The sequence below is a fragment of the Pseudopipra pipra genome, chromosome 8 (assembly GCF_036250125.1).
Source record: "Pseudopipra pipra isolate bDixPip1 chromosome 8, bDixPip1.hap1, whole genome shotgun sequence".
Lineage (NCBI taxonomy): Eukaryota > Metazoa > Chordata > Aves > Passeriformes > Pipridae > Pseudopipra > Pseudopipra pipra.
In genome coordinates, this window is record NC_087556.1 from 16,365,162 (window position 1) to 16,390,851 (window position 25,690).

Here is a 25,690-nt window from a genome sequence, read left to right on the forward strand (position 1 = left end):
CATTATTATAGTTCTAGCTACTGTGTTTCAAAACTGTTTTGTAAATGTCCTGTGTGTATCAATCACTGTGACGTGAACCAGAGGCCTGAAAAGGAAAAGCGGGGTCCATACGGAGCACGTGTTAGTACATCTGAAGAGAAACAAACTGAAGTACATTGAAAAATAAATTTAACATGGGAGAAAATGTGAGACTGGAAAAATACTTCATCTTCAGTTTGTGCCTGCAAATCTTAGTGAGGTCAGTAAGTTAATATTTACTTGGTAATTCGCTTGACTAACTGCTAACTTGCAAGTCTTTTCACTGATATTTATAGGTTATTTAAACCCTAGAAAAATCAATTATGTAGTAGTTTAAGATCTCCTTAAAGTTCACTGTTTCCTATTGGAAGGATGAGGAGGGAGTTTCCACAAGGAATTCAGCAGCTATTTAGAAGTCTTAAGAGTTTGTAAGCTTTGATGCAATATAACCTTTTCTTTGTAAAATGCCCATCACTGGCTGCAGAGCATGTTACTAGATGGAATTAAGTGAAAAGAACACAGTACACACTGAAATTTACCTTTTGAAAATAATTTCATTTCAGTTCTCCTAAAAATAAAATTCATATTCCCTGTTTATGTGATCTCTCATTGTGTTTGTAATATGCATTTAGACCTGACTCTAGGGGGCAAAAAAGAGGAATAATAAAATGAAGAGTAACTTGGTGTCCTAGGAGTAGCAAATTCATGTAAATATGATCCTTCTGTGTATGGAAAAGGAACTACCTAGTGCAGTTCCCTCTCTTGAAGGCAGCTGAGTTTGTGCATGGTGTTTGTGGGAAATCAGGTTCAGACCTGCTGAGCAGCTGATTTGGTCAAATGGAGAGTGTGCTGGACTGTGCAGCAAAATGTGCCCTGCTTTAGGGAAGTGAAGTGCAAGAGAAGTGCTTGATCCTTTCTAAACAAAAGATCATGTTAAAGTGTGGGGAATTTGGAAAGAGGGAACTGTCTTACTGATATTTTCTATGATTTTTCTATGAAATTGGCTTACCAGTGGTGGTTGGGTAGCACATAGAAAGTACAGGCAGGATTCCAGAATACTGGCAGTCATGCAGATTTTGCTTCTAATGTCATTTGTGGAGATGGACAAGGGCAGGTGTGTAGGGAGAAGAGAAGGAGGAAAGCAAAAGACAAGAGGGTGGATTGGAATAGGGAGGAACAGATGGATAGGTGAAGAAGGCAGAATGAAAGGAAATGTGTGCATTACATATCTCCACTCAAATGTGTCTGCCTTTCCAAGGAACACTCAGTAACTGGTCTAAATTTTCTCTCCTTTTCTCAGTGGATAAATACCTGTGCAGAGAGGGTCCTTGCAGTCTGGTGCTGAAGCTCTTAAGAAGGGAGGATTGACTGATGGAGAGAGAAGGCAATGTTCTTTATAGCAGTCTTTAGTTATGTTCATGCCATGTGAAATGCAGAAGCACTTACATACCTCTGCTATGTGTATAAATAGACATTGGACAAACAGTGTAGGTTAAGTTAGTGTTTGTGCCAGCCTGGGCAAAGAAAAACGTGCTTGGGTTTTACAAACACCTCGCTGAAGTTAGATGTGTGCTGGAGTCTCGTTACCCTACTGTGTTGTCTCCTGTTTAGCACTATAGGTGGTAAAAAGCAAAAGTAGGATGTTTTTATCCATCTATGCCTGCTGCCTCTAGCATTTTATCACTGCACAGTTCAGAACCTTTTCAAGTCTAGTTAGATATCTGTAATGCTTCTTTTAAACTACTTCTTCACCATTACTATCGTTGATGGAATTACCTTTAATGTTTCAGGAAACGTTTTAGAAAAAGCATGTTAGTCAATTATGTTTTTAATTCTCTTGCACTACTTCTGGAATCATTTTATATCTTCATCGTTCTTCTAGTTCATAGAAGAAACTTTTTCATCCTTTAAAACCAAAACAGTATAACTTGGAAATGTTTTTAAGATTGATATTTGATTCATGGAAAAGTACCAGCTAAACCCAGCTATACAGTCACTTCAGAACCCTGAATATTTTTGCTGGCGTATTTGTGGAAGCAGATGCAAATGGATGAGTTCAGCTGAAGAAACATAAACTTCCTTATTGGCATCAATAGAATTGTTTTAATGTTCATTCTTGAGTGAGTAAATACTGAATATACTCGTGAATAAGAAGATCAAGTATCTGTTTGTAAACTAACTTACAGTAGGTTTGTTGGAGAAGGATTATGTTAAGTTTTGGCTGGCCCAGGCCCAGATGATTCACCAGTGAACCACAGGCTTCAGAAGCTTTGTGTGTGTATATATCACTAATCAAAATAATTTTAAATATGAATACATGAGAAAAATGAGTACAATAAAGCTGAACTTTGATAATAAATCTAAGAATCATTTCATATTGCTAAATTTCAGCTTCTTTACTACTTGGTGGCAGTCTAGGGTTATCTGTCATTCCAGGCTTTTACTCAAAATTTATACCAGTTCATTGTGTGACTGTCAATTGAGGGAGCTCCAAGCATAGAACTCTTGTTGATTACAAAAAAAAAAATTTAAAATCAAACTAATAAAGATTGTCTTAAGTTGCCAAAAGCACATTAAAGCATGAGCATGTTTAACATGCACTATCTATGTGAAGAGTAAACAGTAGCTGAACAAAATTGACTTGCTTTGATTTACAAATTTTGACTTACTAATCTTGAATTACTTGGCTGGAATGCTGCACAAAAGTCTAATTTAACTAATGAATGTATATTTTTATTTCACTCGTCTGATAAGATGTAGGTTGTGAGAGAGATAAATATGACTATAACGTACCATCACAGCTTCTGTACTACTTAAAAAAATCTCTGGGTTCTGTTTGCTATGGAACTACATGGTTTGTTACTTGAAAATCAATTGCTTTCAAATTCCTGTAGGTCCAATACAGCATACTATGGCTTTTTGTAAAGGTTCAGACTGACTTTTTTTGAAGCTATAAAATATGTCAGTCAAATGCAAGTGAACATTATACGACAGTTAAGTCAGCTACAAGACTTTAAAGTTGGGTATTTTTAAGTACATTTAAGAAGAAACAACTAATTGTTCATGACACAATGTGTTAATTGTTCCTAATAGAATTAAATAATGCATACATTTCTATTTTTTTGTAATTCAGTTAGTTTCTCCAGATGGATTAAAAAAATCTCAGTTGATATTAAACAACTATTTCAGTGCTCTAGACTGGTTTTGGAAACTGCCCTTAGAGGCTTCAAAGAAGCTATTTAATATAGCAAGTATAACAGGTATTTGACCCCTTACTCAAGAGGGAGAGGGAAGGTATGGGTGTGGGAGTCTTAACTGATTTTTCACAGTAAATTACTGATTTGGACACAAGGATGTAATTCATGTGAAGAGCTACGTAGTGCAGACCAGAAAATAAAATTGTAATGTCTTCTCGTGGTGGGCAGAGGTGGGGGGGGAAAGCCCATGTCTTTCCAATGGTTTTATAATTTTCTATTTGCATATAAATATGTAGTGGAAAAGCTTTTAAATGTTTATGTGGGGTTATTTTGGGATACCCTTTTCTGCATTCCTTCTTCGTGACCTCAGGTTTGTCCAATTATGAGGGTCATTTTTTGTTCAACCCTTTTTTCAACCCTATCCAGTCCCAATGTAACAGTTAATTCTTACTAATACTTAATGGTGTTCTGTCTCAGGAGCTTGAGAAAAGGGTGCAGAGGGGTAGGCTGAAAGCACAGTTGTGTTTTGGCCATGCAGTAACAATGGCCAGATGTGTTTGTGACAAAAGAGTGCATATACTCTTCAGCAACTGAGTCATCATATATCTGCCTTTTGTTGGTTTGTTCCACTCACACTTTCCTTTAAAACTGATTAATGGGATTTCTCCGATCTGTAGGACATCCTGTTCATGGATCAACATAGAATCATCAAAGTTAATTTAAAAAAAAAGTATCACACTGGTTTGTTTATATCATAGTTCCTATTACAGAGCAATAAGGTGGTTGGTTTTTTTTTATAAGGTCCTATACACAGACCTGCTTACCTTGAATACTTTGTCAGTTAAGTCTCTTGCTTGTGGAGGCACTGAGGAAATGAGAGAACACAAAGGAGGGCAGCAAAAAGCAGAGTGAACTCAATTTTTAGAGTGAGTAGAGGTGACTATTAATACTCTATTAATATCGTCAAGGTAGTAAGATAAATGAAGAGAGGGAATTGCTTGGTCTCAGATGGTAGGAGAAAGAGCAATCGCTTAAGGCTAAGGAAGGAAAAGTTTGAACTAGATAATAAGAGCGGGGGAAGGAATGCTTTAAGCAGAGAAAGTGAGTGATGTTTTGAGGAACCTAAAGAAGAGTTTGAGGTACTATCACTCCAGAGGTGTGAGTTTTAAAATAGTGTGGCCACCTGATGTGGCTGGGTTTGGTATATAAAAATCACCTAAAATTCTGGAGTCAGGTTTGGTTGCTTTAACCTGTTTTTCACAGTTGTGATATGATGCAAGTAATGACTGTGGCCTTGACTAGCTTTTCTAACTAGTGCTTCCTCAGCCTGTTCAGAGAGTTTATTGGGGAAGGTGGGAAGTGTGTGCAGGAAGGGAGTGTGACAGGATAGACTGTAGTAGTAAAGTAGCTTCTCATTTATACCAGCAACTATCTGATAATTTGGTTTTTGTTTTTCTCTTTTTAAGTCAGTGCAGCTTCTTGGTACTGGATGACATTGGCAGTTGGAGTATTGCAGTAATAATGATTTTGTGATGCTGGAGAAAATTACTTAAGACCATGGTTTCAACCTTTTTGAAAGATGCCTTCATATAATAAGATTTGCCATAAAAAAATTACTTGGGGAGCAGGGAAGTCTTATGTCCTCTTTAAAGAAAGCTTTCAAGTATTCTTATTGAAACTTAGTACAGCAACATGTCAAAAGGTATTTAAAATAAAACGTGCCATGTTCTGAAGCAGTCTCAGAGTTTATGCCAATCACAATACCATTTCTGGCAATTCAGAAAGAACAGTTTCAAACAGTCACTAGTGAGAGTCAATGAAATGGAACAACTTTAAAGTTTTGTCTTCATCTTCTGCTTATAGCACGTCTTCCCCTCTCAGACCTGGTTTATCTCTGCAAGATTTGCTCTGTGCATCTTTCTCTTGGGATCTGGAATATATCTCTCTCTCCTGTGATTCAATTTCCTTCTTAGTTTTCAAAAAGTTCTTGTTGGGTAATTAGATGATTCTGGGACATTGCATTGTGCCAGTTTTTAAGGTATGTCGCTGTTAGAGTCAGAAGAGACTGTTCTGATCATCCGCCCTCCTGCAAGAGATGGTTACAGAATTTCACACATCCATTTTTATGTCTAACTTCTGCCTCAACTTCAATAAACACCACTTGTCTGAGACAACAATTTACTAAAATATATTTGCTTCTATACCTTACAGGCCTCAGTCAGGAGAGGTGTCAGAAAAGTCTAGGTTTTCACATAGCACCTTTTCATTTAAACAGCTTTTGCATGCAGCTTCAGCGGGTACTTCTTCGAGATGGAGCAGAAGGAAGTCAAGGATCATCTGCATCCCAAATGGCTCCATTCCCTGTAGTACAGAAGAAGATGGATTGGCTTGATTATTCTGTGTGCTTCTCCTGCTAAATTGTTTCTCCATTATGAAAGCAGTTATTTGGAAAGCAGTCCAGTGCTAGCAGCCAGGTAATGGTATGCAGTGTTCAGTCAGAACAGGAATGAATTAGCTATTTTTCTTTATCTTTTTTTTTTTTTTTTTTTTTTTTTAATTCAGTGTTCAAATGTGTGGAATGGAATGGCCACTTGGTGGCAAAGCTGAACAGGAAGTAAAATGTGACTCAGCTTTCCAGAATTGCTTCTATTTGTCTGGCATTTGTGGGAAACGGGATTATAAAGGCACACTGACCTCTACCTGCAAGGTCATGTTTGTTTGTAATTGTGTTCCTAATTTTCTGTAATCATGATACTTGTGGTGCTGGTGGAAATTGTTTGATTACTTGAACACAAGATGTATCAAATCAATCATCTTTGCCTTCATCATGAGGTAAATTGGGGCAATGTCAATGCCCCTTCAGAGTCTCTGGCAGATTTAGAGACAATACTACATGAAAAAGCTTCAATGACAAGGTAAAGGGCTTAGGGGGAGAGGGAACTACAGATTCCTGCCTAATGAAGATTTTGATACTGTCCTAATGACAGTGGCACATGCTCTGTATTTTAATGAGGCAAGATAGAATATGTCAGAAAAATTACTATAAAACAGCAAGGTAGCTGTGCTAGCTAACTTCTCTTTCTAGCTGTTGTTACAAAAAAAAATCAGATCATTATTTTTAATGTTTTAAAGGAGGTGTGGTTTGTAGGGAGACATAACACCATTTTTTATATCAACCTAATGTATTGGGGGGGGGGGAATTGTGAACCCAGCAAGATCTGATCTATGTGAGTGTTTTCTTCAGGTAATGCCTGGATATAACTGGAAGTGTTTCAGCATGCAGGGCACTGGGTATGCTGCCTAGAGGCTGATAATGTCTCCTTCTGGCGCTGCATCATAAGAAAATAATATTATGCTATGGTTTTTCCTCAACTAGAATTCCGACTGCATCAGCCCCTTTTACTTCACACCTCAGGGGACATGGCTACAGGCTCCTGAGGGAAGTGAGCAGCTGAAATAAGTATGGCATTTCTCTTGCAACTGCACTTCAGGTGAGGTGAAGAGGAGATTCCTGACAACACTCAGCAAGGTCTCAGGCTCCCCATGTGTTTGGAACTGTATGGATAAATGAATTTCTTTATAATATGAGAATCTCTTTGCTGTTTCATGCTGTCAGACATTCAAACTGCATTTATTACTGAGCTTCTCTTGATTTTAAATAAGAGACTGAATTTATTACCCGTGCCTCTTGTTCCAGCAGATCTACTTTAATCTAATGCTAAAGTCAATAGGAGGAACATTTACTTCCCTTCCTGTCCGTACTCTCATTCCATAGTCTGAGTGGATACGTGTCCATGATATTGAAGCAAACGAGATTTTGTCCTATTTAAAAAACAGACCCTTTGAATTGGTTGTACAATGACAGACGTTTGCAGAATATGTGGTATAAAGTAGTATTTCCTGCTGCTGGATGGCTTAGTGATTAAATCCAAAATAGCCATCCAGGATTTCTTCCATGATGCTCTAATGTATCCCAGCTCTCTTTCTATGTGCATGCATGTATTTTATTTGTGGATGTAGAATTAGTAGAATTTTGTTTTTTCAAAACTTTGGAGTCTCACAAGTGTCATTAATAAATACCCCAAGGGTTTGTAATTCTTATTCCCTTAAAATTTCCAGTTGCATCTTTGAATGTCTTTACAGTGATGTTTCATTCAGCTTTTCTTGTTGGACTGTCTTGACTATTGAATAAAAAAAGCAAGGTCAACTCAAGCTCTTGTGTAACACATCAATTTCAGTCTCTTTTTGCTTGAGCCAAAGAGCTTTTCATGCTTAATGTGGCAGGTCCTCACCTCAGGTGTCATCCTTTTTCCTTGGACCTAAATGGGGCAAGAACCAAGACCTTGCTGGAAACTGTTACCTCTGAGTGGCTTTTCTTTCTTAAATTCCTGGTTTATTGTATAGAATAGATTGCACAGTTCAGTACAAATAATGCATAAGAGCTGTAGGGATAGCTGAAATGCAAACCAGCAACTCTTCAGATATAGTGCATTTGATTAAATATGGTTGTATGTACATGTTTAGGTGTTTGCTAGATCTGGCTGGATGTGTTGGAAGATAATTTAAGTGATGCACAATTTGAACATTTTTGGTGTGGGTTTTTTTGTTTGTTTGTTTGTTGGGGCTTTTTGGCTGATTATTGTTTTGTTTATTTGCTTTGGGACTTTTTTTGTTTGTTGGTGATTTTTTTTTTTGGTTGGTTGGTTTCTTAACCTAGCCAATTTCTGTGATCTCAACTACACTGCCAGTCCTACAACCTGCACTGGTACAACTGGGGATAGACTAAATCAGAGGAGACAGGGTGAGGTTAACTGCTGCTACAAAAGGAGAGCAGGAACGAGTTACCTTTTTTTCATCAGCAAAGTTAAGACAGAGTAGTCATCATAACCAGATTTGCTTAGGTCTAGTACAGTTGTACCAACCTTTCTGCCAAGGCAAAGTCCTGCCTTATACACTGTATGTGGCTGGACCTGTTGCACCAGCTTTGCAGGGTTTGTGTGTGACATAAAGCCTGTGATCTGCACTTGCCAGGACCAGGCCGTGGTGCTGAGCCTCTGCCCCGCTCTCTGCCCGGGCGGCTCTGAGGGGGATCAGGGACGAGGAGGGGGCAGCTCCTGCTCTCAATGCTTCTTCAGCTTCAAGCGTGGAGCTGAGTTTGGCTGAACTATCTGGTGCTGGGAGCTTGCTGCAAGCCATGCCCAGGTTCTTCCTTGGGGGGGAATTTTCTACTTTCTCCTCCCTCTCCTGCCCTCGGCCCGCCCTGCACCGACAGGTGAGGCCGTGGTGCCCCTTCCAGCCGCGCTGTGGGCGAGAGGCGCCCACTGAGGGCAGGGGGGCTCCTCGACCTGCGGTCGTGCCCGGGGGGCACCGAGGGCTTCGCCACCTCACAAAATGGCTCCCCCGGCCCCCGGGGCGGCCCCGCGGAGCTCTCCATGGTGGCCGCCGGCCCTCTCCCGGCGGCGCGGGGTCGCTGGGGGCCGGGCCGCCCGCCGCACCGCCCCCTCAGCCCCGGCCCGCCGCCCGCCCGTGCCGGGGCGGGGGCGCTCCGGACGCCTCACTCGCTTCCCCGGGCCCTGCCGGGAGGCGCCAGGCCGCGTTCCCCGCCCCGCCCCGCGCTGCCGCCCCGGCACGGGCGGGAGAGTCGGCGCGGTCCCGGTCGGGGCCGGGAGTCCCGCGCGCTCCCGCGGTGCCCGGCGGGCGGCGGCGCGGTGCATGCCGGGCCCGGGGCGGACCGTCCCCGCGCTGCGCCAGGAGCCGCGAGCCGCGCCCGCCGCCATGTTCCGCCGGGCCGCCGCCGCCCGGCGCCTGTAGCCGCCCCCGCCCGCCCCGCCGCGCCCCGCCAGCCGCCGGCGGACGGGCGGACGAAGGCGCTGCCGCGCCCAGCACCGCCGCCGGAGCCCGGCAGCGCCCAGCGATGTCCGCCAAGGAGGGGAGCAAGGTGCTGCTGCTGACGCCCCACGCCACCAGCGAGCGCGCCGTCAAGGGTGAGCGTCCCCCTGCCCCGCGGGGACGGGCCGCGACCCCCTCACGAGTGCCCGGAGAGGGAGAGGCGGCCCCGCCGCGGGGAGCGTTGCCCTCCGTGTGCGGGCCGGGCTGCCCTGCCCGCGGGTTGGGACGGGAGCGCTGCCCGGCGCCGTGCGGGGGCGTGGGATGCCCGCTCGGGCGGGGGAGCACCGGGGTGGGCTCTGCTGCAGGCGGGGGACGAGCGGGGCGCGGGCGGGCCCGGCGGGGCCGCGGCGGGAGCGGTGCCCGAGGCCTGCGGGCCTGGCGCGTCCCGCCCGGATGCGCTGCCCGGAGCGAGTGCGGGGCCGGCCGGGGGCACCCCGGGCTCCGGCTCCGCGGGGCTTTTCCGCCGCCCGCGCGGGGCAGAGCCCGGTGATTGCAGGAGCTGACAGCGCCGGGAAAGAGCGAGTGGGAAGGTGCTGCCGCCCTTTCTATTGGCTGCTGTTCTCAGGTTCTAGTTCTGATGGAGAAAATTCACCTTGATCTATTTCTTTGTGGCCTTCCTTGGTAGTCTCGCGGGGGGCCTTTAAAAGTCAAACGTTATACTTCTCAGAAGAAAAAGTAAAACGTTTTAAATTAGCCACAAAAATGCTGTAAAATATTGAGTTCTTTCCTCTGAATCTCATCAAATGTGTCATATTAGTAATGTGGGGGGAATAATCCTTTGCAACCAGAGCATCCTAAAATATATTTGTTAAACCTAAATTGTCAGCTAAGAGCATAGCATAGGTAGAGCTTCAAAGAATTCCTAGGTTGTGTTTGCTCAAATTACAGATCATTTTATTTTGATCTCAGCAGTTTTCATGTTGAACTGTGTTTGATGGTGGCAGTGTGGACGGTTGTGATGGCAGGCCTGGTCTGCTGGAATTCATGACTGTATGCAAGCACTCTGCTTTTAGGATTGACGTTCCTAGTAATGCAGGGTCTTGCTGAATTTGAAGGGGTGAATCTGGTCATTTAACTTTTTATATAACAGGGGGCCTTGAGAAACGACAAGGATGTATTTTTCTTCAGCAGGTCTTAATTAAAGCCTTGGAATCCCATAGTATGTTTTGGAAATCGGCATGTTTTCCAGTAAGTTGGAAAGCTTTGCTCACAGTAAGTTGTAACTCATTTTGGATTGCTTAACCTGTTGATTTTTTTGAACAAATTGCAAGGGTAAAAGTAGAAAATATTAAAACCAGTCTATTGGAAACTTGTACTCGTTAGTGCTGCTTTAACATGTGGTGTTTAGAATCGCTGAATTTTTGTACCTTTAGTGCAATTCGTGTTAAGAAATTAAGTTCTTTAAGCAATGGAAAAGAATTAATAATAAATGATTGGATACTTTATAATACAGTGGAAAGCCTGCTGATTTCTAATCACTTAATAATTCAGCTTGTTAAACGTGACCTATGCATCTGGTTGTTTAAAATTGCAGTTAGGACTTGCTTCATTCTAACACAGTTACTGCCTGAGGTTGCAGTATTTCTTTGAACCTGGGTGTTCAGGATGCAGAACTATTGTAAAGGTAATCAGGCTTTGATGGCTTCATCTGACATAATTACAACCAGTTAATACAGCATTTTCCTATACCTTCTGTTGACCTGTCCTATCCATACCTATCCTGCTGAATCACTGGCTTCTGGAGAAAGCCTGGCCAGTTGTGCCAAGCCATCTGTGTAATTGATACGAAGGACAAGGTGGTTTGGTTCTCCCCTCCTCCATTAGGTGCAGTGCAGTTGAAAATATTTATTTTAGACAGTGACCCCAGGGGTGCAAGATTGCAGGTTATGTCAGTCCTGAGTGGGAGCATCTGGGCAACAGAAGTACATTTGTTGAAACCACCTTAAAATGTGACAACTGCGTCACGTCCCTGCTCACAAACAGATGCATCGCCTCTCACGTACCAAGAAACGTTCCCCATACTCTTGCTTGTTGTACAATAAATATGTCACTTATAATGTCTCAGGTTCTTGAGAAAAGCCATGGAGAACAATGTAGTAATATTATCTGGTGTATCTGTGTATTGGTCCATATTTCAGCTTTCAGGCTTTCCATGTACTGAGTCTTTTGGGGAGGAAGTGTGAATTCAAGACTTAAAGCTTGCTGTTACTTGTATTGTTCCTCTTGCTTTTATTTAAGCTTTATTTTCTTCCTCTGTATTACTGGAAGAGCGAAGAAAGAACAGAATCAATTAAATTTCAGCTGCTGTGAGAAATGAAATTCTTTACCACTGATAATATATGTTAGCAGAAATGGGCAAGAGATGCTCACCCAGGAAGAAATGGTTAAATTATTGCATCATCAGTAACTAATATTTTTTAAGAAGTAGGATAACGATTAGGATGTGTCCCCCTTCATATTTTGACCTATATATTTAGCAATTGGTGGGAAGTATGTATATCTAGAGAAATATATGAAAGGTTATCAGGTGTAATATGCTCATATTAGACATATACATAATAAACATAATAATGGGTTTAGATATGCAGTCTATACAATCTAGCTGTGTTGGTCTGACATACCTTTCCCAAGTGTGAATTATATCATCAAAGATCACTGGTTGCTTTTAAAGCAGATAAAAAGCTCAAATTTTCTTTTTTCATGGCTTAGTTAAATTGCCTAAGTAATTTGTACTTGTAGAGTTTCCTATAAATTAATGGTTAGCTATGGAATTGAAATGTCTAAGTCAGCTTTTGGCATTTGGTTCCCAAAAGATATCTTGTGATGAGCCTTTTGTTACTGCTTTTTTCTTTTTTTTTTTCTTAATAAAGAAGAGAAAATGTACCTGTCGTCCTGATTCACTGTTTTCTAAGGCACCCTCTTCATCTTTGAAGGATACTTAGTGTTTTACTGCCTTGTGGAAGATAGCAGGTTCCTCTATTATGTTCTGTCAAAATCTTTTTTCTTTAAACTGCTGTTGTTATCTAAGTGCTGTATCTGGTTCTTTTGGATTTGGGTTTGCCTTTCTTGTTGGATGACAATTGACTGACTTCAGTCATTGCGCTTGACCTTTCAGTGCACGTGGCTTTCAAACTTTAAATTTGTGGATGTATCTTTTCTGCTTAAACAACTGTTTCAGTACCTCCTACTAAAGTGCTTTTCACTTGTAGGGAGGAAGAAGTGCTTGTAAACTCAGACAGATTGATAGAGTGGTCCTGGGCATGGCAGGGATGAGCCTTCATTGGCTTTTCTTTGAGGGCAAAGCACTAGGGCTTCTCCAACCCACCTGTGGGTAACTACACCCCAAAGTTGTACTTGGATGTGCTCTATCCTCCCCAGCATTGTGCTTTGTCCACTGTGTGGGTGTTGGTAGACTTTGGGAAGCAATCCACAGGACCTTGTCATGCTGACCTAATGCTAAATTTGGAGATTATATCTTTTCTTCTGGAAAAGGAAGGCTTCAGAATTCCTTTGTTTTGGATAAAAGTCATGGTACAGTCTGATTGGCAAACTGTCATTTTGGATATTAAATGGAAGCTTATTGAAACAACTCTTCAGAGAAGCCCATAGAGATGTAACCCTTGAGCAGGATCCTAAATTAAGGCACTAATAGCTACTCTTGGGCAATTATGTCCATGTAAGGAGAAAAACAAATCATTGCAGTATTTAACTTTACAATTCAGAGTCTGGTAAAAAAAAGGTAAAAGGTTAAAAGTTGACATGCAGCATGAAGCCTGTTTTAAAAATATTATAAGGCACTTACCCTGCTGGCTAGAAATTATTCTAAGATGATCCAGAAAAGCAGCAGTGTAAAGAGAGTATTAAAAGGTCATATTTAAAAAAATCACAGTTTTGTTTTGGGAGAGAGGCAGTGGCATGGAACTGAATTCTGACAAGTAAGCGTTCAACTGATCTTTTTTTGTTTTAGGGGATAGAGTGGATAAAACTTGAAGTAACAGCAACTAAACCCAAAAAACCCCACCCAGAAATGGAAGCCTGCCTCAGTTTCAGTAGGGCAAATTGGCAGTTGAGGGTTGGAAGGTAAGGCCAGAGCACAAAAATCAGGCAGCTACTTACATGTACGTTTATTGTGTAAGGAATTAAGGACTCTTTTGCACATGAGTCAGTTCTTACTGCTGAATGGGACCAAAGAATTCTCTAGTTGAAATGGAATTGATTTCAAAACATATCAACAAAAGAAATGTTCCCAAAAAAATATCCCAGAATCAGAAGATATTTCTCTGGTGCTTTTAAAGTAATTCTTTGGGGTTTTGGGTGCAAAATTGTGGATTTATTTTTCATAGCCAGTGGCATAACTTGTCTTCTGAGTCAGAGAGGTGGAGCAGAGCAGCATTTTTTTTAAATTCTAGATTGAACTGGAGAGCGTAGATCAATAAGTTTAATTTAAACAGATTCATGGCACTTGTAAGAAAGAGTGGACTAACTATATCCCTGGGGAAATATAGTATTAAAGAGGAGTTGGTACAGTTCTCAAAGATGAAAATTAAGAGAAATTGTTAGAATATTTTGAAGGAGCCAGTAAGCTTGCTGATCCAGGCAAAACTATTCATCAGGTTCCTTCATTGAAGCCTTTAAAGTAAACAAAAGAGGAAATATACTCTTTTGGATCAAAATTAGTTAGCAAAGAAAGGATGTTAATAGGTAATAAACTCCCATGGTAGAGGAAGGTTAACATCTGTCATCTGTGCTCTTTAAATGTGTTGACAAGTTCTTTAGAAAACAGAGTGAATGGCATATAGTGACACTTATTCAGGATAGCAAACTTCCAGAGATGTTTCAGGAACCTCTTGTTAGACTGAGAGGCTGGGTAAAGAAGATGCTGTTCAGATAGAGCAGACTCTACAAAGAACAGAACAATTCTTGCTTAAATGTAGAAGGTGGTGAACTTGAGAAAGAAATATTAGGATCTGTATGGATAATGTTCTGAAAATATTAGTGCAGTGGCAGTCAAACAGTCTGATAGGAATTCAGGGATTACTAGATGATTGGTTTAGAAAAAAGAGATTGCACCAACATGCCATTTATATGTGCATCTTGAGCAACAACATGTAATTTTGTTCCATCTTCCTGATCTTCTTCTTTATCTAAAGATATGTTCAGAGGCACAGAGTGGCTTTCAGGCAAGGTGGAGTGACAAAGATGAGAAATCTCTGACTTGGAAAAGGGGTGCTTGAATACGGGATGGAGTTAGATACTGCTTACCTTATGAATGGTATTTAATGGAAAAGTTGAGTAGGAAGAAACAGTTATTGTTGTTGTGTCCCTGTGAAAAGTAGAAATGCAGTACCAAACGAAATAGAAAAGGTGAAATACTTTTTCATATAACATGTAATTAAAATTGTGGATTTCATAGCAAAAAGGTGCAGTGGAGGCAAAAACTGTGAAAGCATCTATTCAGGATCTGGAAAAAATAGTGGAAAATAGTTATATGGGTGATCATAAACATGGCGGTCTGGATGAAACTAGGGAAAATCCTTAAACCACCCTGTTTGGAAAAGAGAATAGGGGAAGGGAAAGAACTATGCATCCATCATTGTCAGAAGCACATTTAAGCACTAAGTAATCTTTTGGCATAGTAATCTGTGGCCATTTAATGGGAGAAGTATCTTTTAAATACTTTTCAAACAAATAATTATGTTTTTCCTGAGAGGAACTTCCAAAAACATCAACCAAGTTAATTGAAAAACTACACAGACAGTATAAAAGATGCACCTTGGCATACTACGTATATAGTTCCATTTGAGATCTAAAATTCTGTGAAATTTATAAGACTGGAAGTACATGATAAGTGAGGATGAAATAAATAGTGCCTGCAGTGCTGTTGTAGGGTTTCAATGTTTACAGGGTCATTTTTCTTGCTTCTAGAATGCTTGCTTATTAGCTTATTAGCAAGAACCTTCCATTCAAAGAAACTTTGGATAGTTTTTGTAAAGAAACTGACTTAGCTGAATCTGTGCTTTCTTGTTTGGGATGAATAGGGTAATGTGGTTTTTGTCAGCTATTGATTGTAGCTTTCTGATTCCAGTAGACACTGCTGTGTATTTGTGCTTATCTGGTATTTTCAAGGTTGCTGGTCCACAGGCCATCTGTGATGTCTTTATGCTATTTTTTTCAAATCTGTTCTTCCAAATGCAGAAGGATAATTGGATATATTCTGTCCTCATAGCAGTCATGGGTGCTACATCTTTTCCTTCTTTATAGATGTTGGCAGAGGTGTGAAAATGCCAGGGACAGACTGAAAGATGTGGTAGGTGTTAGGCTTTGTGATTCTTCTGAGTGACAATACATAGACAGCAATGCATTTATAAAACCAAAGGCCCACAAAACCTGACTAAGTCACAGAAAACTCACAGACAACTCTGCTATCATGGTGATAAACCTGCTGACAAAATGAAGGATGCTGGCCTTTCTTGTCATGGAACACCATGGTTGTATTGATATATGATATCATTTGGTGGAGACAAACATTATATATGCTGTTTCATGTGTATCTATCACCAAAGCAACAAATTCTTTACAAAGAGAGTGTCTGTGTTTAGCAACCCTAGTAATGTGAGCTGAGACTTTATCTTTGAAATCAAAAACATTCTTAAAACAGAAAATGCAATCTGGGACATTGAACTTGGTATAACAGCCAAAACTAAGGTCATGAAACCTGTCACAGGCTTCTGATTATTGAGGAAAAATGGCTAATTTTCTTTCTCTGTCAGAGAAAAAGAATTATTTAAGTTCTACAGTCTTAAGGACAGAAACAGCTTTGCTTGTGGAAGTACAGTACCTTGTGCAGTTAATCCCTGATGCTTTTTCCTACAGTACTCCAGAGGCTTTGATCTCGTCTTGTTTCATGAGCCTGTTCCAACAGGGTGTCTGTGATACAAGCCAGATTTAACTGAGGTTGTTACAATGGTCATATGTATCAGCATGGTTTAAATTTACAGTATCTACATGTAAGATTTTATTAGCAGCTGCTGTTGTACTCAGTTACTAGGCAATGTGAGATCTGCTTTGGGTCTGGAAGTAGCATGTTTGCCTTAGTTGCCATATTGCACCTCTCAGCAGGGATTATTGTATTGGGTAAAGTGCCACACTAATGTAGTTTTTCTACTTTGAACCTCTTTGCTATGTACTGGGAATGTGTCCATTCAAATTGGTGCTAACCTTTGGGTCTCCACTGCATGCTTTATTGTAAGGTATAAACCCAGAGGCTTGTAGAAGGTCAGTGTAGAAGTTCAGAGGTTTTGCTTTGGTATCTCGTAGCAATACTTCAGTATAAAGGAAAGGTGATCTTTTTCCCCTCTTTGTTAACGCTTATACAAGTAGTAATAAAAACATCAAAGTATTTTACTAACAAATTCCTCAAACTACTCACTGTTTTTTTCCCCCAGAATTACTGTTTAAATTTTTGGATCAATATAGTTAAAATTGTAACGTCTATATCTATGTATTTCTGAAGGGGAATTGATTCATTTTCACTACTAAGCAATTGTTTGTTTCGGAAAAATCTTGTACATTGTTGTAAATCGTGATATGTTATGTTTGTTATTAACATCTACACTTTTACTAATAGGATATGTCTGTTATTTTGTACTGCAGTGTGTATTACTTTAGAGATTCATCTCTAAATGCTTTTCTCTTGTTTGGCTTTGCTGGGAATGGTAGAAGGGAATCCCTTAATGCCCAACACCATGTTATTTCCTTAGGGTAATTCCTCTTAATTACCATTCTGTTGCAGTCCCGAGAGCGCAGGTTATGCACAAAGACTTTGAAACATGGATTATATTTCTGTCTTGGAACACATCATGCTGCAATTCTTTTTCCTTAGGCTATAACATTCTATGACTGCTTCATCAAAGGTTTAATTAAACCCATTAGTTTGCCGAAATTGTCTACATGTTTCAAAAATTATCATCCTTAACCTATTAAAAGATGTTGTTTGTAATATTTTTCAAAGGTATGCACTCTGATACAGTGTTAACTATTGCTGAGACAAAAATTAAAGTGTAAAATGGAAAGAAACACTTCTTGTAGTAAGTGTTACTTTTTATTCACTGGGTGGTACAGATAAAATCTCTAGCCATGTTTTATTGTGCCTTCTCTGAAGATTATTCTCAAAAAATCATTCTCTAGCAATGGGAAAATACATGTATTGTGTGAAAAGGATTTTGTTAAATTCTGAGGAATGGGTTTTTAAGACTTCATTTTTTCATGAGGCAAATATAACTTTAAAGGTGCTTAATTACTTCTTATACTACATTTGTGGGTTTTGGGCATTATGGATAACCAACCCCTGGATATAGTTTTAAATTCAAATCTTCTTAAGTATATTAGTTCAAATAAAGTGAGACAGATCTTGACACTGGATTAAAATGTAACTTGATAGAGAAACTCAAAGCTATATTTTGTTAAAATAGAATTAATTTTTGTACTAATCTGATCTGAAATACGTTAAGTAGACATAAGAACTTCATTAAGAGAAGCAAATTTCATTTATCATGGACTTAGAACTCTTGAAAAGTCTGAACTGTCCTAAGGAAGAGGTCAACACCATCTTTTTGAATCTGCAGCCATTGGTAGTCCTAAATCAGTAATGATTTGCACTTAAGAGCATGAAGAACAGGTGGTCACCTTAACAGACCATTTCCCACCACACCCTGCTTCTACCCAAAAAACCTCCAAAAAGAAAAGAAGTCATCTTTCCCTTAAGTAGATCTTATCTAGGAATAATACTGGCACTAATGAAGCACAGTTCTCCCAGAACTTGGAGGTGATTGATTCTGGGAAGGTGTGTGTGATCTCTAATGCTTTTGCAGCAATTAAAGCAGGAGAAATCTGCTTTGTGAATTGTCTGGTCTCATAAAAGGATGAGCTCAACTTTGCATTGCTGAAGGCAGTTGTGGGCTCACAAATAATGTTTTAAAAAAAGTGGGGGAATAAAGGGCCTAAAGCTAATTTATATACAGATTAATATAAACTTTGAAATAATGCAAAAGTAACATTGAGAAAATATGATGGTTGGAAAGTCAAGTTCAGAAAAACAGTGAATACTGGAGTTGGTGCTTGCCCAATCATAATGAAGTGCTTCTAAAAATTAAATTTATTTTGTCAGAACAGTTAATTTCTCTTTTCAGAGCCAGATTTAGGTTTTTAAACAATTTTATATGGAACAGAAGTAATTGTCTTTTGATTTCCTAACTCAGTTAACTTTATTAACATTTGGACTACACAGAATTTTAACATTTCCCACTGAAACTTCGATCACTACTAGAGGAGACTGAAGAAAACACATGTAATCTCTCTTTTGTTAATAAAACACCTTCTGCCCAAAAATAAAGTGCCAAAGTTGTTCTACACTGTGGAAAATAAAAGCACATTTTTCAGCCTCTTCCTATTTAGAAACGTTTATAGGAAGAATAGTAGAAAATTCTCCATTTTATTTTCTAGTCTAATTTAATTTCACTGAATATATATGTATGTGATTTATGCATCAGTTGTTTTATTGATAGATTTTAATTATTCCATAAAAGAGAAGACTAGCAATGTGTTACTAGTAACTAGTAATCTGGAAATCAATTTAAGTGAAGTCAGCAAATGTTTTAGTATTTAAGCATTGATTTTTGGAATGTAAAGTTTTAACTCTGGAGAGTAAGAAAATAAGTAAGAATAATCTATCTACAAGTCTATTCTTATCTTTGAATAGATGTGCTTCTCCCATTTTCTGTTTTAACTTTTAAATGGAGAGAAACAGAGTGGTTTTGCTTCTCATTTAGTTTGTTCTTTCAGCAGTGGTTGGCTTGAAGAGGGGACAGGGTCAGATTAGTTTTATTTCCTGTAAAATCCTGCCTGAGTGAGATCATGTTCTGACACAATGTTTAGTGGTAGTTTTGAAGTATCCTCTTTTTCCATGTCCAACATCCATATTTCATTTGTGCAGTGAATGAACTGCCATTGTTTGAATTCATGGCCATCAGATGTTCTGTCTGGACAGTTGCTGAGCCTGCTTTGGTTCCCAACCACTGCTTATTATCTCCTTTTATTTCTCATCTTTCAAACAATATTGTATCCTTTTCTTGCTGGTTTTGGATTTGGTTTGGTGTGGTGTTTTGTTTGGTTGAGGTTTTTTGGTGGTTTTTTCCCCTGAGGCTTTGATGATAGGATAATTTTTAAATGCTTTTGCAAGTCTGAGTGAATATTAAATGAATATCCTGCCTCACCAATACCTGAGGAGTCCTTCAGAGAATGGCAGTATATTGGACAGAGATTATTTCCCTCTGCAAAGCCAGTTTTGACCCTTCCAAATTTTGTACATTGTGCCTTCTAACTCTGCGTTACAATTTCTACAACCTTACGTATTATAGATGTTTATTTTTTTAGATATGTACACAGCACTATTCTATCCAGATTTTAATGATGTGATAAATTTGGGTGATTTAAAAAAAGTTTGCTACTTTGGATAGCAGCTATTCCATGATAGATCCAATCCTAGATGGACTATGTTTTTAAAATAGCGCTGTCGTGACTACTGTTTCTTCTTTTTACATTTTAGCTGTCCCTTTTCCACCAACGCATCGCTTAACGTCTGAAGAAGTGTTTGACACAGATGGAAGGCCAAGGGTTGACATTCTGAAGAACCACTTGATAAAAGAAGGTCGAGTGGATGAAGAAATTGCACTTAGAATCATCAATGAGGGTGCTGCAATATTACGGAGGGAAAAAACTATGATAGAAGTTGAAGCTCCAATTACAGGTAATATTTCTAGATAATTTCACACATTATTAAATTTGAAAAAAACCCAGACTTTTTCAGTAGTAGAATTCATCTTATAATCACTAAAATAAAATTTCCATGTTAGTCTTATTGAATTATCCCTCACAACTGCATTTGCTTGACAATCTGCACATTGTTTTGCAAAATGAAGGCATTAAACCTGTTGAAAAAGCCAGTATGATTGGTATTAAAATTGGTTAAAAAATGAAGTAGTTAAATTATGTTGAATTATGGATTTCTAACTCCTGCAATGTTGTAAGCAGGAATAAAGGCATCTGCTTGAACTCGGGATAATCCTGAAATCTAAATATGTGAAGAGAAGCCAATTGCTGTGATTTGAAGCAAATACTGTGAACTGAGATTCTTAGTGAAAAATGCACCTTTATAGTTCATCTGTAAGCAAGACTGGTGATTGCGTGTAAAACCATGTTCTTGTGAGACTAGGAGTACTGGAAAGTGCTTAAAGGTTGTTTTAGCATCTTTGACACTAGGACCAGATCCACTGGGATACAAAACTGACTCAGCTTTTTTTGGAGTATTTTCATAGTTTTACAAGTTCTATTTCTGTTTGACCTGATGAAAGGTGGAATTGATGTCCTTTAGTATTTTTATTTATAAACAATCTAGACTCATAGAAAGTAGTTTATGTTGCATATCTGTTATTTATGATAATGAAAGTAGATTTGATTTTTGTGCTCAAATCAGATTTTCTTTAATCTGAATGTGGTTTCCTCTAAATGGACATATATAAAATTAGTGTCTGAAAGCTTCTTTTAGGGCATCAGTATCGGTTAGTATTGGGTAAATGAAGACATTAAAACAGTACATTATTATTCTTACTGATGTTTTCTGAACAATGAGTGGTTGAAATGGTGGAAACCACTAAGTGGCTGTCTCTGAGCTCAGTCTTTTGCAGTTCCAGATAAAGCTCAAAACTACAATTTGTTTAGAATTTTTATATTTCCGTTTGTTCAGGTAGTTGGTATATTGGCAATTGAAAAGGAAGGAAAGTTCTTTCAGTGTTTGAGTAGAATTTTTTAAAAAAGAACATATAAGTGGACACATTCTATTCAGCCTCATATTTTGTAGGTTGTCATGACAAATGGCCTGATCTAAGAGAATAATAACCTTTGAAGTGTGGTGTGCCATATCCAGTATTTCTTTCCAAAATTAGAACAACTTTTTTTCCCCCAAAGAATTTACAGATAAACTCTAAGAAGTCAGAAGATGCTATTTGTCAGTCAATCAGTGACATTTTACATCCATGAAAAGCGTAGTCTCTCAAGTTCCTGTTAATGGTTATCAGCAATACTTCATGCAGAAGTGAAAAGGGAGCTCCTGACTTCCACTAACTGGGAACTCCTGTGGGAAAGAGGAGATCGGAGCAGTTGTCTCTTCTGTGCAATTTTTAATTACTTCTTTTAATTGTGAGATGACCTGGCTTTGCTGTATGTTCTTCCAAGACATCCCATCTGCTATCTTTGGCACTTCTGCCTTAGGTTGCTGACCACTGGTCTGGTCCTCTCATATTCTAAAAGTACATGAAAAATCCACTATTGAAATAGTGAACATGGTTATTTGAAGGAGAAAAGTAACTGAGCAAAGAGAAGATATGGTGATATTAAAAGGTGTGTTAGAGTGACTCAGAAAAAAAAGCATACTCCCCATTTTTTTCAAGCTGTCATGGACTCAAGCTAATCATTGCAAAGCAGCAGGCATTTCCAAATACACATACCAAGGAGAATTAGCAAAGATACCTAAGGGATTGGGGAGGACAGTGAAGAGCTGCTGACAGCTTTCAAGACCACAGTGCTCAGTGCATTAACTGTGTTGGAAAAAGAGTCCACAGTCTGCTGGACTCAAATAGGGCTGCCATCAGCATTGCCACAGGTGGCGAAGACAGCATCTTAATGAAAAGCAAATGGGGAACCTTCACAAATTTCTATTGTTCCTACTTTATACCTGCCTTTCCTCTTAATTAGAAGTGCTTTGTGGCTGTTTACTTAACTATAACTTAGTAACTTTTCTGTTAGATTTTTTTAAAATTAATTTGAACAAAATTTTTGCTTGCAGTGTGTGGTGATATTCATGGCCAGTTCTTTGATCTAATGAAGCTGTTTGAAGTGGGAGGATCACCTGCTAACACAAGATACCTCTTCCTCGGTGACTATGTAGACAGAGGTTATTTTAGTATAGAGGTAACTGAATATATTAATCTGTTTTGTCCTAAATTTTTCTATAAGCACACTTTCACTGAGGTTTTCAAATGAAATTTTAGGTCTGCTTTAACATGTGAATGTGTTCCTTGCTGTGCTTTCTCCTGTGACAGAGGCCTGTTTACAGGAGGATACTGACCAGCTGTTTGGACTGTCATGTTGAAATCACCAGTCTTACTAATTTTTCCTCCTCTTTCTTTAGTTAGTTTTTTGAAAGTTGAATTCTATAACATTATTACACATAATGCTGCTTCTGCGGTAATATGCAGGAAGGTGTGTTTGTATGTTTTTGGAGAACAGGTGAGTCATGACTGCAAGGTCTTTTAATTTATTATTTGCAATATTGTTATCTGTTTAATATTATTAGATGTTTATTTTATAAAAGAAATTAATTTTATTTGTGTAATCAAATGTTTTTTAATAATTATTAATATTTTCTTTACTAAAATTCTGCAAACAAATACAGATATTCTCCAAGGATGCCCTGTATTTCTGCCATTAATTTTACAGTTATTTGGAATTCAAATAATTTTTTAATTTTCAACATGTTTATTAAGTGTGCTACATTTCAGAGATATTCACTTATTCACATCGATTAGTTTCAGAGCCATGATTATTAGGTTAACTATTCTTCTGGAGCCAGCCTGGGAAGTGCCTCAGCTTGGGATCTCTGCATAGATACCAAATCTAATGGAGTAGAATACCACTGGAAATAGTGTCTTGCAAGGCACGGTGTATGGTCTTTCATTTCTGTATAAAAATGTTGCCGTTCTAATCACCTGTGGGAGTATGTGCTGTGAAGGGCATGCACAAGCCTTTTGGGGTTGTTAGAGATGGTAGACAGACAGGAGATGCAGCAAGAGCAGTTGCCTCATCTTCAAGGAAAAATTTCAGTAGACATTCCCTATTTATTAATTTGATCTTCTTGGCCTGTTCTTGATGATTACAAATAATGTAATTGTCCTCAGAAAGGACATTTACATAGTAGCTCTATGTGTTACCACATCAAAGCATGTTATTAAAGCTTTTCAACCATTACACCTAAAAATACTTCTGAAATAATTGTTCTTGAATATATTAATAAGAACAGGCTTGCTTTTTTTTCCCCTCTCATTTTAATTTAGTTTTTAATATAATCAAAGAATCACAGAATATGCTGAGTTGGAAGGGAACCACAAGGATCATCGAGTCCAACTCTTAGCCCAGCACAGGACCATTCCCCAGGAGTAACAATGTATTTGTCAAGTTAAATATACTTGCAGAATATGTAAAGATATGTTAAATAGATTCTTGAAAACAACTCTAGGGTTCTTAAAAATCTCATCTTTCATTGAGATAATTCACTCACTTCTATTCTGAGTGGCTGTTGGACTTGGTGATCTCAAAGGTCTTTCCCAACCTAAACCTGTGTATGATCCTATGAAGTCCATGCAGACTGTCTGAATGAAATAGAACTGCTGCAGATGCATCAAGGCAGGACTCTGCTTTGTGGTCTTGTTGAGAAATAAAAAAGGTAGTACATGAAAATTACCCTTTTGTTCCCCATTTTAACCTTAAAATTTTTTTTCCTACTTCAGTTTTTGTTTTAATTAACATTTAGGAATTTTAAGTTGACCTCCATGAGTTTTCATATATGGTTACTCTAAAATCTTTCTTAGGGATTGGAAAGGTAATATAGTTTTGATAAAATACTCGACTTTTCACAAAAAGGTGACATTTTAAAAAAATGTAGGAACAGTGAAATTTGATTTTTCATTAATAAATTCTTAATCTGTCTGTCCTGAAACATATTAAAGTGCATTGATATTTTAGTAGTAATGCATTCTAATTTAAAAATGTTATCACTTCAAATAGGAAAGATAAGTACATGCTACCATGACTGTCTATAACAAACTGCAGGGATCAAGCTGGACTCCTTCACAGAAGTGTGTGCAAATTCTTCTTTTCTGTGCTGGAAGTAACAGGACATAAAGAATGTTAACATTAGTCTGTCTGTATTTGATAACAAAAATAAATATGCCAGTACAGGAAAGGTAAAACAAATAATTTGGTTTTGTACTTAATAGGTAACATACCTGAGAACATGTAAATCTCAGCAATTTAATCAAATTTAGTATCCATTCTCTGAAAGGAAGGCACTATTTTGCCACTTTTCTATTAAATGTTTTCAAGTTCGGCAGCTTCCATGCAACCTGACTTAACTAAAACAGTTCACAACTGTAGAATTTGCCAAAGTGATTCATGTATTCATTTGATGATAGGCAGTTGTTTTGATTATGCTTTCTGCTGGGAAGCACTTTTTAAAGAGTCTGGGGACTTTGCAATGATATTTTAGAGTTACAGAAACATTGGAAGGCAAGCGTTATCATTAGCAAAATTACTATTTCGCTTATTTTTACTAAGAAGATAAAAATTCAGTAATTAGTTTAGCTAAACTTCACAATGAAAGTCTTTGATGTATTTCTCAATGTTTGTGGTGGTTTTTTAAAGCACTGATTGTTTTCTTTCTTTGTTCATATCCTCTGCTATTCTGTGCAAAATAACTTTGAAGAATGATAGCTTCAGGGTACACGTATTGATTAGGAACAACACTAATAATGACTTGCAGGTGACTTCAGTGGAGTCCAGAACTTCTGGGGTTTTGAGATTTCTGTGCTCAGTTAAAAATACACGAATTAGATTTGAAATTTAGGAAGTACATTTTGGGCATTCAGGACTGCTGGGTGGTAACAAGACTGTAAACTGAAATACTTATACATGTTCTGTTGCTCTGTCTTCAACTCTGTTCACTGCAGATGTTGCAGTAACAATGATATATGGAAACTTACTGTAATTATTTGAGTTTGCTGCTTGTACACTGAGAAAGCAACCAGTTTTCCCAGTGTATGTCCATTCTTAGTTTAGGAATGATCTCCAAATGATACAGCTAACTTTAATGTAAATGATTTTGTCAGTTTTTTTTCTTCAGTCTCTATTAATAAATGTCTGCTTTCCTTCTTATGCGAGTGTTTAGAGTCGTATTATAAAATTGGATTTTAGGCACAAACACATACAGTATTTGTCTAGATGAAAGTGTTTTGCAGTTTAATTCTGCTGACTTTATTTTATTATTGAGTGTCCATATTTTTTCAGCATTCTATGTGGCTATTATTAAGAAAAGTAGTAGGCAATCTGCATAACTTGTGTCCAGAACTGGACTTGGGGCAGTAGTGCTGTATTTTAAAATGGCACATTAAGCTGTGCCTGCTTTTGAAGCTGTTACCTTCCTTACTTAGAGTTTCTCAGTAATAATTTTTAAATTTCTTATAAACTAGTGTATTTTACTGGATCCCTTTTTTTTTTTTTCAACAGTGTGTGCTGTACTTATGGGTCCTGAAAATTCTCTACCCAAGCACATTATTTCTTTTGAGAGGCAACCATGAATGCAGACACCTAACAGAGTATTTTACCTTTAAGCAAGAATGTAAGTACTGTCTAAGAATGTAAAATTAGCTTACTTTCAACCTGCTGATCTGCAGTCTGTCACTGTGCTTAAGACATGTTTG

General features: G+C 38.6%; 1 protein-coding gene across 8 annotated transcripts in view; it reads left to right on the top strand.

Annotated features, from left to right (window-relative positions):
- The first annotated feature begins 8,953 nt into the window (after nt 1-8,953).
- PPP3CB (protein phosphatase 3 catalytic subunit beta) overlaps nt 8,954-25,690 on the top strand; it is a 48,267-nt gene continuing 31,530 nt past the window's right edge. For 7 of the 8 annotated variants that reach the window (XR_010432427.1, XM_064663788.1, XM_064663782.1 and 4 more), the window contains exons 1-4: nt 8,983-9,199; nt 19,708-19,908; nt 22,003-22,127; nt 25,497-25,608. Coding sequence is in view for 7 of the 8 variants with exons in the window: in XM_064663788.1 (XP_064519858.1) it covers nt 9,130-9,199; nt 19,708-19,908; nt 22,003-22,127; nt 25,497-25,608 (508 nt within the window). In the remaining variant the exon portion in view is untranslated. Of the gene's footprint in view, nt 9,200-19,707; nt 19,909-22,002; nt 22,128-25,496; nt 25,609-25,690 lie in introns of all 8 variants that reach the window. The other variant, XM_064663786.1, reaches the window with a different exon arrangement.